Source organism: Sylvia atricapilla, chromosome 1 (assembly GCF_009819655.1).
Source record: "Sylvia atricapilla isolate bSylAtr1 chromosome 1, bSylAtr1.pri, whole genome shotgun sequence".
NCBI classification, from domain to species: domain Eukaryota; kingdom Metazoa; phylum Chordata; class Aves; order Passeriformes; family Sylviidae; genus Sylvia; species Sylvia atricapilla.
Genome location: NC_089140.1, coordinates 78,167,462 through 78,181,252, shown reverse-complemented (window position 1 = coordinate 78,181,252; position 13,791 = coordinate 78,167,462). Strand labels below are relative to the sequence as shown.

Here is a 13,791-nt window from a genome sequence, read left to right as displayed (position 1 = left end):
TAGATAATAACAACCAAAAGGGCTACATACCTTCTTTCCATTGCAACCAAATTGTTCTAAAATAAACATATATATATTTACTTATTTATTTATAAACACTGAGCACTCAGTGTCATGTCACACTAATCTGCCCCAAGGGATCTATTAACAAGAACTTGAGTTACTCATGCCTTCTGGTGGCAGGTCATAACAGGGAAGAAGTATTCTTTCCTCAAGAACTAGTGCTGATCAGGCCTAAAACACAGGACCTTTGGATAAATTATTCAATGTAATTTTTGCTTTCAGAAGTTTGGCTGTTGCTTTTCCAGCTTCATGTGTAAGACAGTGAGATTTTGGGCTAGGAAGGAGCAGTGGACACTGAAGAAAGCCTTTTGGGTCACCATGCCATCATGGTCCAAGCCCCTTTCACTGACCTTAACTCTTCCTCTTCTGGTGACCTTGGTGCCATTTCTGGTCTCTGCCCATGACTGATCCCAAATTCTGCCATTCAGATGGGCTTGCAAGAAAGGATCTAGTTCAGTACAGTTTACTTGGTCAGGTGTTAAAACAAGTTCTGCAGTTGGCTCCAGCCAGCTGCTTCCTGCTGAAAATGCCATTTCATGAGGCTTTTATAAATTTCTGGTCAGCTGAGAGGTCTTCTGTTGTTCAGAGGACAGGCCCTCGAGCCCACTGCTTCTAAAGGGAGCAAATTGTGACATGTCAGGGTCAAATTCAGCTAGAATTTGTACATGAGGAGGCTCCAGGGGAAGGGAGAGCTTTGGTCTGCCAGGAGAGAACTCATTAAGCAGGAGGATGTTAATGGGTTTCTACAAGCCTGCAGGATAGCTGACTGGCCACAGCAGGAGGAAATTATGCTAATGATTGGCTTTTTCCTGTTATCTGCAGGTGATCTTTGAAAGGTGTTATGCTTCTCAGAGGCCTGCTTCCTAGTGTTTCTTTTTATTTGTTTGCCATGTGACTGCCTTTAATGTATGCATCACCTTTAACAGAGACTGTGGTTGCACTCTACAGTGCATTATAAATATCTCTTCTTAAATCTAGGGGGAATGTTAGTAGCCACCTGAGAAATTCCTGGATGTGTAAAGGACCAAAACGTCTTTTCTAATTTTAATAAATAAAATCCAAACAAAGGCTGAAGACAGCCTTTGTCTTCACCACCAAGTTCTTTCATCTTCTAATGCTTTGCAGAGCCCTGAGCAGCCCAGTACATGAAAGACATGAAGCAACTGAACAAATTCAGCGGAAGCACTTGCCCTGTTTGGGGAGGCTGAGGAATCAGGAATCTTTTCAGCCTTGAGAAGGGATAGATGGCTTCTGGGGTGGCCCAACAGCAGTCAGCCAGGACCCAGCGGGGATTGTCAAGAAGGCAGAGCCACCATCTTCCCAGTGGGGTTTTGTGGGAGAATGAGAGACAGTGGGTGTAAGCTGTAACAGGAGAAAATATGGGATAGAAGGAAATACTACTCTGGGAACAGTCAAAAGCGAGAGCTGGTTGCTGATAGAGGCTGTGCAATTTCCATCCTTGAAGAGTTTTAAGACATGATGGCTTAAAGCCCTGAGCAACCTGGTCTGACCTCAGAGCTGACTCTGCCACTTGGATTAGATGTCCTCCCATGGGTCCTTCCAGCTTGAATTGTTGTCTGTGATTCATGAATATTTTAAAACTACCTTGAACTTCTAGCTAAATTTATTTCTGATCTATTTGTGTCCTTGAGTTCTTTTGCTGTCTTAGGCTTGTCCTTTGCCTAAAATAAATTTTATTCTGCAAAGTATTAACTGAGAACAATAACATTTACTCTCGACTTTTGTTAAGCACAACAAGCCAGGATCTTCTAATTCTCTGCACACCCCTCCTCCCCCCCTGTAGTGACTGGAATAGAGTCCCTGCTCCTTTCTCATCCTAATATCCTCTCTATGCACCTGTTTTCATTTTAATCCATCTTCTGGCATGTAGGTGATTACAGCATTGCAAGTACTGCACAAATCCAAATACAAGGTCAATGAAAAAATGTTCAATCCAGCACTAGCACTCTTACTGCTGAAAATATTTTGCAGGACAACACAATTCCATTATTTTTTAACAACTGCATCTTGCCTATACTAATCCTGTTTCTGTTTATAATTTCCTGATGTTGTTTTCTACATATGGAAATACATAAATCAGTCATATACGAAATTATTGTGCCATACAAATTAATGTTGAGTTCTACCATTGAAGAGGCTTTTGTGATATTTGCCATAAACATTTCTCTTAAAAGCGATTTTCATTTATCTTAGTTGGACCATTTTTTTTTTCACTCAGAAGTTGTTAAGTGTTTTAGACCTAGGTATCTTTCAAATATTTGTACACAGAAGTCCTGTCCTCTCTTAAATTACATCTAAATTACATTGATTTTTTTTCTGGTCACTATAGTTTTTCACCTTATTCATTTGGATGAGAATAAAAAAGATTTCTTTACAATAACATATTTTCATATAGTTCCTAATTTTGTTTTTAGGATCCTGTAAAAGACCTCTTAAACATTCTTTAAATCCCAGAGATCACAAGTACCTAAAAGGTGTGAAACAAAAGTAGATTGATCATAGCATACTTTATTATTCTGGTATTGCAAGTGCTTTTTGAGATACTAACTGTGATCTCAATTTGGCCAAGTGAAGCTGTGGTCCTTCTGGGAAAGCAGCCTTCATTTAAGTAGTAATTAAGAACAAGTATTTCCCAGTGATAGAGCAGGTTTCCCAAGTAATAGTTTCATCTTTTATTTCTCCCAAAATTCCTCCTTTGGGAAATTGTTTAAAGATAACCTAGAAGTCAACTCCCTTCATTTCTCAAGGAGATTGCCTGTCGAATTGTAGTAATTTGACACGCAGGAGATAAATTGGGGTTTTTGAGATAGCGTTTCTTTGTTCATGGCTTATGCACTGCTTTTCACATGATTTGGTTTGAGAGCAGTAAGGCATCTGTAGATTTATTAAATGTAACTTTGAGCTTGTGAGACTGTAACACAGAATGCTGGGCCCTGTGTAGAGTTCACTGGATAAATGCTTATGAATATGCAAGAAGCTTTTAAGCAGCAATGCTTAAATTATTTCTATCTCCCTTCCAAGTGTAGTTACAGAGGCCTCATGTGTCTGGTCTTGGCACGTAAACCTCTTATAAAAGGAAGGCATGCACTGATTTCAGCACCATCCTGTTGATTCATGAGAGGGAATTTTCCAGCCTCAGAACTCCTCAGCACAAAATAAAAATTTTCAGCCACTGGATAACAGAAAAATGTTTATCTGTGTACTGGGTACAGGTCCCCAGGGGTGAGGATGGGAACTGAAGAGGTGACCTCTGTGAGGAAAGGCTGGGACTGCCCCATACCAAACACAGTCCGTCCCAAGCAGAGATTGCCTTATGACCCTGGAAAGGTCCTAGTGGAGCAGGTACTTCCCTGTAAACCCCGGAGAGACTGTGGTGCAGCAGACATCCATGCTGCAGCCCCTGGCAGACATGTCTTGAAGGAACTGTAGCCCATGGAGAGTCCATAGAGAGCTGGAGCAGGTTGATACTGAAAGACTGAAACTCATGGAGAAGCCCAAGGCTGGAGTAGAGGTGTGAGAAGGAAAAAGGAGCAGCAGACAGGAACTGACTGACTGCAACCTCCATTCCTCATCCCCCTGCAGCCCAGTGGGAAGAAGATAGAAGAGTTGAGAGTGAAGGATTGGAGCTGAGCATGGGAAGAGAAGGGGTAGGTGGATGGAAGGTGGTTTATGTTTTATCTTTGTTTCTCAACACCCAGCTTGAATTTAATTGGGAATAAATTAACATAATTTTCCCTGTGCTGTCTCTTCTTTTGCTTGAGCCAGTAGATGGTTAGTGATGCCCTTGTCTTTGTCTTAGCTCACAAGATTTTTCATTTTATTTTCCCTCTCTCTTCTGTTGAGAAGGGTGATAGGGAATCTGGGTGGAGATCTGAGAGTCACACAAGTTCAATCCAACATCAATCCTTGACCCAGTTCTCTTGACCCTCTTCATTCACGGCTTGGACACAGAACTCAAAAGAACACTAAATATGTTTGCTGATTACACTAAACTGGGAGGAGATGTTGATCTCCTGGTGGCAGGGAGACCCTGCAGAGAGACTTCAAAAAATTAGACAGATGGTCAATCCTCAACCACGTGAAGTTCAACATGATCAAGTGCTGGATTCTGCACTTTAGATGAGGCAACCTTGGATGTGTGTATAGACTGGGAAATGAGATGATGGAAATCAGTGCTGCAGGAAGGGCCCTGGGGATCCTGGTTGATGGCAAGTTGAATCTGAGCCAGCAGTGCCCTGGCAGCCAGGAAGGACAACCCCGTCCTGAGGAGGCATCAGGTCCAGCATGGCCAGCCGGGCAAGGGAGGGGATTGTCCCCTCTGCTCTGAGCTGGGGCAGCCTCACCTCCAGTGCTGGGGGCAGTTTTGGGTGCCACAATGCAATAAAGACTTTAAACTATTAGAGGGTGTCCAAGAGAGGCCTAAAGAAGGGTCACAAGGATGGTGAATGGTCTGGATGGGAAGTTGCGCAAGGAGCAACCGAGCTCATTTGGTCTGTTCAGCCTGGGGAAGACACTGAAGGGAGGCCTCACCATTGTTCCAACATTGGCGTGAGGGGAAGCAGAGGGGCAGTGTGTTGGTTAAGGTGGTGGTTACTGCAACTGTATTGAATAGTGAGGCACCTGGCATGATGAAAATGCTATGGAATAAGGGGTGGAATGTGCTGGGTTTGGCTGGTGTAGAATTAAATGTCTTCACAGTACAGACTGTGTTTTGGATTTGTGCTGAGCACAGGGTTGATAATAGATGTTGAGAGAGATGTTTCCGTTATGACTGAGCAGGGTTCACACAGAGCCAAGACTTCTTCTGCTTCCTATACCACCCTGCTGGTCAGGAGGGTGAGGGTTGTTAGGAGTCTGGGAGGAGACACAGCTGGGACAGGTGACCCAAACTGCCCAAAGACATGTTCCAAACCATGTGACATCATGTGCAGTATATAAAGTGGGGAGAAGAAGGATTAAAGGGTGGGATGTTTGGAGTGATGACTTTTTTTTTTCCAGTTAACCACTATGTATGATGAGCCATCTCTCATAGAGATGGCTGAACACCTTCCTGCCCATGAGAAGTGGTGAATGAATTCCCTATTTCAATTTGTGTGTGTGGCTTTTGCTTTCCCTTATAAACTATCTTTACCTCAACCCATGGGTTTTCTGGCTTTCACCCTTCTGATTCTCTCCCATGTCCCACTGGTGGGGGACTGAGTGAGTGGCTGCCTGGTGCTTGGCTGCTGGCTGGAATGAAACCATGACAGGTGGGTACTGCTTCACTCTCATGACCAGGGACAGGATTCAAGGAAATGGCCCAAGCTGAGTCAAGGGAGGTTTAGACTGAGTGTGGGGAAAAGATTTTTCACCAGAGGTGAACTGAGCACTGGAACAACTCCCCAGGGAAGTGGTCACAGCACCAGCCTGACAATTCAAGAAGTGTTTGGACAATGCTCCCAGGCATACAGAGTGACTCTTGGGGTGTTCTGTGTAGGGCCAGGAGTTTGACTTGATGCTCCTGATGGGTCCATTCCAAATCAGCATATTCTACAATTCTACAAAAATGTTTTGAGTAAGCTAGTGCTCTCAGAGTAATTTCAGCCTTACTTTTCTATCTCAATCTTCAACAGATATTATTAAGTTGAAAATTATTTCCGTTTGATTAAATTCTATTAGAATTTTTGCCATGAAAAAGAAACAAGAGAAGTAAACCTCACAGCATTGATCTATCTATTCATGGTTTGTTCCCTGGCAAAATTAAGGTTCGGTATTATTTATACTTCAGTTTCTATCAGGATTTATTACTCCAGAAGTTGCAATGCACATTTCTTCTTCTTCTTTTTTAACATTTTGTTTAAAAAAAGGGATGTTAATGACCTATAATTAGAATGGTACTAAAAATTCACACGTTGCTAATTCCAGCAGTACTGCTCAGAAGGTAATGTCACTTCTGTGCACAGGCACAGCAGTCGCACTCTGCAGATCTTAAGAGACTCAAGAGGCAGTGCAAGCCTCTTCTCCTGTCTGTGTCATACTTGCATGGACATCTGGGAGAGCTAAAAGAAAATACTTCCCATCTTCCTTTAGGTTTTGTAGAACATCCACTGGACTTCTTGCTTAAATGCAAAGGACAATATATCCCTCAATTATTTTCACACACCTGAATCAAGCTTCAAACAACAGCAAAATAAAGACAGAAAATGAAGAGTATTTGACTTATGTCAACATTCTTATTCTTTTTGGAAGAATGTTGTCCCATTTAATCCTCATGAAAGTGGAAAAAAATAACAGTAGTGGATTAAAGCCAGAGTTTAAGAAAATACATTTAAATATATCTTTTTACTTAAAAATGAGTTTCCTCATCATTCAAAGACCTAAGAGTTAAGCTATGTTACATACATCTCAGGTACAAATTGAGAAAAGATTCAATAAATCAGACTATATAAAAAGCAAGAGACATTTTTTCCCCCAGAAAAATGTATTTGTGTTTTATCTGATCATATAAAAAACATTAAATTTAAAAAAAAGACGTGTATATATTTTTTCAAGTGTTAATGGTTTCACCATTCATCTTAACTACATTCTGAAGTCCTGTAACACCAGGGCACGTTATCCTTATCTGTGTAGCACAGTGAGCACAATCTTTACACTGAGGTCACTCTCATCACTACTTCCCCAGAGCAGTTATCCTCTGATGAATCCTCCTGAGGTCTCATGCGGTTGAACAGGTGTAACAACACATAGCCACACTGCAATCTCGGTGAGGTTAACTGTGTTGGATGAACTAAACTTCTGTTTCTAAATGCAGTCAGTGGCAGCCACAATGTCCTCCCTGCTGAGGATTCTCCTCGATTGCTCTCTTCTATGTCCGTGGCTTTATCATAATTTAACACATCCCAGTGTAAGTTCACAGCCCTCCAGCGCTTAAAGACTCGATAAACAGATGCACCTTCATGGACTATCAGTCCTGAAAGTAAGAGGGAAAAAAAAGATTTATAAAAAACGCTAGTGGATACCATTTTGAGAGCAAATAGAGATTTAACACATTTTAATGACTCTGGCAACTTCCAGATGCAATTAAATTACTCATAACATTAAGAATTCAAACAAATTGTACATATACAATTTAACCAGTTATTCATTTGTTTGGGAGTCAGGAACATGCAGAGGAAACAAAGTTATTCTGAATGAAAGCTCAGCATAACCAATACTGGAATAATCTGAGCATGCCTAACTAAATTATTCAGATTTAAGTAAACCAATGCAAAACTGGCAGATTTGGATATTGACTGTTTATGCTAGTGCTGCCCTTGTTTATGGTAAGTACTATTTATTTACTGAGATTTTTACTGGTTTAAGTAGACCTTTCAGTAGGTTAGACCTTCTGTTATGAACAGAATAGTCCTAAATTTGTTTAAGAGTGTTTTGTAGAATTCAGTACAGATACAGACAAATTTAACTGCTTCCATATTCCCAGTTCAACTTAAGAGCACAGAAGATTTATGAAACAGCTGTAAGTATAATGACTTTCCTGTCTTGCCTTCTTTAGAACAAGAAGAAATTAAATGTTATTATTAACAACAGTGAGCATGGTAAGGATGATAGACTCTTCTTTCTCTTCAGTACTCAATAGAAAAAAAGTTGCAAATTATCTTTTTCTTGAGACCCAGAAATCTTTTAAAAGGTCCGTCAAGAATTTCTGTAGTCCCCAAGAGACCAATCTGTTTAAGAATTTCCATGTAGCTAATATTTATGCCTATTGTATGGGTTCAAGCAACTTATTTGAAGAAAGCTCAGCTCCTAACATTTTGTATGTATGTATGTATTTATAATCTTTCTATGTGAGTATTTCAAATATGGATCTGCTGGGAAGACACACAAGGCTTCTGTCCTCTAACTATTTTTTTCCTCAGTGAGCCTGGTTGAGGACTCTTACACAGTTCTGAGCAACACCACCTGTTTTCTCTGGCTCCCTGCTTTGGGAAGACAGCAACCTGTCTAGTCAAAAACATCTTTTGTCCAGTGTGCTTCTTGCCTAAAATTTTCCAATACATAGCCACATTTGTAATATGATCTGTGGTATCCTTGAGCCCAAGAGATTGTAAATCACCTGTTTCTACACAAGAAAATTGTGATTTAAGTGTCTGAGGTCCTTTAGCACGATTAACTGATATCAGAAAGGAGAAGCTCACAGAAAGATGACACAAGCAGAAAGGGTGATAAAAATATTTACATGAACAGCAAACCTCACATTCAAGTGCAATGATTGGCAGATAGCAACCCCTACTCTAGCACATTTTTAAAGATTATAACACTGAAAGATAAACATAAAGACTTCTTTCTGAAGGCCATGATAGTGAATGAAGCATCTCTAAAGCTTTCAAGTTGCCTAGAATTCATTGAAGCATCCAATACAGCAAAAGTAGCACAAACCAAACTTAATTAAATAGTAAATATTCTAAATGTATTTTTTAACAGCAAAGCTGTTTTAGTGGATTTTTTCTTGATTGCAAGTTTTACCTTTACCTTCTCAGATATAGATAAAGTAACCTCTTTAAAATTTAGCATAATAATAATGATTTAGTCAATACATAAATGTACCTTCAAGACTGCATTGTTTACATAAAAAAGAATAAATGCATTTGATTCCATACAGAATCTACAAACCAAACTAGCCATGGTTTTACAGCTGTGACAAAGATTCACCCTTTCTTGTTCTTTTGGATTTCCTATTAAGTTTATAAAGGAGATGAGAATAATATTCCTCAACCTGTTCCTGGAACACAGCATTATTTCGTCCAATTTCTCTCAAGCCTGTGATGAAGCAAAGTTAAAAGAACCTATTTATTCCAAAGTAAAGATACATGTCTGCACTCCACTAGAACCTGAACAACATATTTCAGAACAGAGAAGGAAGTATTTGAGAAAGGACCACTGAGGTACATGAAGTACATTTAAACAGTCAAAATATCTTTCCAAAATTACAACAGAAGAAGTTGTAGGACGACTTCTTTCAGGGAGCTCTCTTTTACTGTCTTAGAGCTTTCAGGATATATTGAAATTATGTTTTTAAACATTGGCAAGGATGAGAAATTTTCTTTATAGTGGAAGCTGTCAGTCTCATATACTTTAAAAGAGCTAAAAAGCAAAGGATCAAATATTGCAAGCCTTGGCATAAAGTTGTCAGATTTGGCAGTGTTGAAGGAGAAAAGGAGCACTTTCATAATTCCTCTCATAAAAAGTTTTAGCTCCCTTCTTCATAGAGGTATAGATTGAAAAATACCTACGTAGAAGAGGCAAAAGAACTGGGGGAGGGGTGAGGAACTTCTTGCCACCAACAAGAAGTTCCAAGACCACAAACAAGAAGAACTCCAGGTAAGTTTTAAATGCTATAGATTTTTCAGGTCCAGAGGAGTTCCGATGCTCAAAATACAAGTAGTTAGTCACTGAAGTGGAGCTGTAAGAAAATGACAAATAATTGCCTTTTTCTTAAGGGTTCCACAGCAATGAATGTAGCTATGAAAGAGAAAACAAGAACAAATCCCAAACGAACAAAGAATATGGATTTATTCCAAATACTTGTAGGGGAAAAAATATTTGTTTGACTCAGATGATCTCATGAAGTATTACAATTCACTACTGTTGGCTGTTCAGGTGTTCTGTCCAATTAATATTTACAAGGAAGAGAGTTTTTGGATGATGGACCAATCTAAATGTCATATGGTCCTAAGAAGACTTTACTCTTAGGTATTATCTCTAAGATGGAGGGATTGCAGTGGGATCCAGCCAATAGGATTATGAAGAATCTTATTTTCTTTTCTTATGTTTTGCCAAGTTCTATTCTTTCACTGTATTCAAAGTTTTTCTTACCAGGACTCACAAGATATTTGAATTTTTTACTACTTAATGTCTTTACAAGCAGTCAACTTGTCTTATAGCATTCATATTTGGTGGTATTAAGTTACAACTTTATCTTATTTATCACAGTAATTTTATATATAATAATTTAGGAATGGTCCTCATAGAAACATCACAAGATTTTATCCAGGAATAAAAGATCATTTTCAGAAACAGACTTTACCTCTGGACAAAATGTCATGTCTTAAAACTATTCCAGGGCCCACATATATATATATATATAAAGCAATCAACTGTTTCCAGCATTAAAGTGAAATGTAGCCACGCTAAAAATAGTAATATAATTCTTTATGAATTATTGAGAATTAGATCTAGAGAAAAAAAGATTTTCCAAGTAAAGACATATAAGGTGCAGCTAGATGTGTTCACTGTAAATAACTACAGCCTGTTCGTTTTTACAACCAAGGAGTTACAGGACTGTTGCAAGGTGTCAAGTTCCTTAGCAGGGAAGAAAGAGGCTTGCAGAGGGAAATTCACACCTTGCTCTGGCTCTCATCTCTTACTCCCTTGCTGCAGTACTACTGGCACCAGTCATATGTCTAAGTGCAATGTAACAACTACTTTTCACTGCTGGAAAAGGAGAGCAGCACTTTGTTCTGGGATTGTAAGTCAGCTGTTACTATTTGTCAGAGGTTTTGTTCATGTTAGAATCATTTATGACCAGCAGTTTAAAATATTTTCCACTGAAAAATATATAAAATGCTACAGCTTATCTGTTATGGAAACTAATTGCTGGGTTTAGAAAGTAGAATTGGCAAAGGCTTGATATACTGTCCTTCAGTGAGTAGGTAAGGGATTTATATAATTCATTCCTTTCATGAACTCACTCCCTTTGGTAATCCCTACGTGGATGGTCTGATCCTAGCACTGTCACTAGAATAGCTCTGAGTTTCACAGGCTGTAGTTCTGCTTGATCAGAGTGTTCAAGGTTTGCTTTAGGAAAACTTCTACCAATAGCAAATTTCAAAGAGAACAGCTTTACTCTCAGCTTGGATGCAGAAAAGTACAAGGTAATGACTTGCAGGGTTAAAAACAACACTGATAAGTAAAAATGATCCTATTTGTCAGGAAGAATTCTGGAAAAATTCAGACTAGAAGAAAGAGAACAGTGGATGCCAATAAAACATGTACATTAGAATGAACAGAACATATTATTCTGGTGACCTGTAATATTTGGGATTTTTCTTTCGTTGAAAAGTAAAAACAAAGAAGTAAAATACAAATTAGGTGTAATTCACTGAAGAAAGTGAATGCCGTGCTACATATGATATATAAGTCAATCATTGAGTAAACTAATTGTTATGTGCACATTTTCAAAGATGTCATAAAAACACATCAGCGCCTTTAGGTAAACTGCTTTTAAAAACTATAGCAAAACATTTCAAAAAGTGCTTCAGACTTTTTGTGTGAAGATATCTACACTTCACAAACAACCAAAGGTATTTGCATTGTTTCTGCAAAGGTGTAGGGAGGCATAACTGAAGACAGATGGAATAAATCTTGGTCATATCACCAGTATCTCAAGCATTATCTTAAATACGTGGTGCACAGGAAAACCTGCATGTCTGCATAAATTTTTCATTGAAATAAAGAGAGATTACAGTGGCAGTAGAGGTATTCATTCCCTGTGAATCCTGTTCAAAACTAAGAGAATGCCATGGATGACTAAACACAAATGAAAGGAGAGGAGATCCTAAGTGAGAGCTGTAGCTGGTTGTAAGCGTTACAAGCTTTATTATATAAGAGTTATACATAATGGTAAAATCGTAAGTTAATGCCTTGGGAAGTCCTCAGCAAATGGAAAGTGTTTGGAGTTTTAAAAATAATTTATAAGTAATAATTACATTTATCTATTAGAGAATTTTGTTTGAAAATTTTAAATTAAAATTATCAATCTAAACTCCTCACTTTATCATGAAAGAAGAAAATGAAATTGAATAAGGTTGACTATGTTAATGAATACTTTTAAGAGTTACAAGAAGTCCTGATCTTGCAAGCTAAAGGAATGCAAATTACTTGTAATTATATGCAAAATAAGTGGGTCTGAATGAATCTAAATTATCAAAAATCCTGAATTACCAAACCTCTTTTATACAGCTTTCTGAATTTTTAGATAGTCTAGTAAACTTCTAAGTCATACCTGCAGTGAATTTTGTAGCTACAAAATAGTGTCCAAATATATTTTAGTCACTTTTACATTTAGATTTTCATATATTATTTATGATAGTTCTATAAAATATGTATATATTAAATGACAGACAAGTCAGTTTATCTGTGTGTTTGCTTTGCTCCTGCAGGGTGTAGTTGAGCCACAAGCTCCATGTGAGATTTGTTCAGCAGCTTCCACTTCAGTGGTGGCTTGAGCCTAGCTGGCTTGAAAGGCAGCTAAAGAGCTGCATGTACTAATCTGTGGAAGGTCACCTTACAAATATGTACTTCTATGGATAAATACAGTATCTCTGATCTCTGATCACCCATACATGTTTTGACTGATTTTGAATTTAATCTGGTTTAGATGCTTTAATGGTAAAACGAATGGAAAAACTGAAAATAATCTGAAGTAACTGGTTATTTGGTTATAATGGTAGCTGATGTATACAAAAGTTGTGGTTTTTTGGTTTTTGTTTTTTGTTTTTTTTTACTGGGGGGAAAAAACCCCAAACAAACCATATAAATAAAATGCTTGGAATGCCTGAAGCACATTTTATCTTCCTTTAGTGTATTTTTAAACAAAAGCAAAGCCCTCAATATTGGGCGTTTAGCTGGAAGAGGTGATATTCAGAAATCAGCATCCAAGAGGATCTGCAGCTGAGTCCTCTTATTAATTTAAAAGATGAGCACTTGTCCAAAGTATGAGATTGTGCTCACTTTTCTGTCTGACATTTGGGTTAACAGAAGAAAGCCTGTGTTACAAAATATTCCAGAGCAGGCTTCTCTAAAAAAATGACAAAATGAACAAAACTGCTGATGTAGCTGAAATATAAATACTTTTACAGTAATGGGATGGTTTCAATAAAAGATGATGTGGCTTTACAGTTGAAGCAGAACTCTTGATATTAGGAATCATTCTGTTTCTTTATTCCTTACAAAGCAGAATTCAGCACTGTCCTAATTCTTGTATATAAGATTCAGTTAACATTTCTGTCTCAGAAATGTCAATGCAAACATCAGATGGCATTTGACTTCTGAATTTTCTTGCAATTAAAATTCTTTGAATGTGGTTTAATTTAAATCATTATTACTAATTATGTAAATTTAATTATCTAAGTTATATAATTATGTACTGTTTAATATAAATTTTCTCTCCAAATAATCATAAATATTTTAACAATCACTTCAGGTTGTTTTACCAAATACTAAAGGGATTTCTATTTAAATATTCCAGTGTATTTTCAGAAATTTTAAAAGTGGTCCATACAGTGTTGCAATATGATGTATTTTCTTTTACAAGATTTCAGCTAAATGACTTGAGACTTTTTAATAGTAAAGCAAGTTACTATAGTTAGCTCTGTGTGAGTGTTTCATAATTGTTTATGATGTGCAAAGAACTCATGCCTGCCTTCTCTCTTCTCCATTTCTAGCACAGTGACCTATATAAATCTGTGCAACCTAATTTTGGGTGTGCAGTTTGATGACATCTTCAAGGGCTTCTTACATGCTTCATGATCGTACAATCTAATTCAAACTGTCAGTGTGTAATTTTACTAATTATTTTTGCAATGTCTTTTATATTCTCATCTGTTAAACTCTCTGAACTTTGCTAATTGTTTTATCAAGAAATTTAAACTCATCCTGCTCTCACCACTA

General features: G+C 37.9%; 1 protein-coding gene across 1 annotated transcript in view; it reads right to left on the bottom strand.

Annotated features, from left to right (window-relative positions):
* Window positions 1-6,324: 6,324 nt before the first annotated feature.
* MARCHF11 (membrane associated ring-CH-type finger 11) overlaps window positions 6,325-13,791 on the bottom strand; it is a 29,726-nt gene continuing 22,259 nt past the window's right edge. The window contains exon 4 of the mRNA XM_066330718.1: window positions 6,325-7,033. Within this exon, the coding sequence (XP_066186815.1) occupies window positions 6,711-7,033 (323 nt within the window). The 3' untranslated portion in view covers window positions 6,325-6,710. The remainder of the gene's footprint in view (window positions 7,034-13,791) is intronic.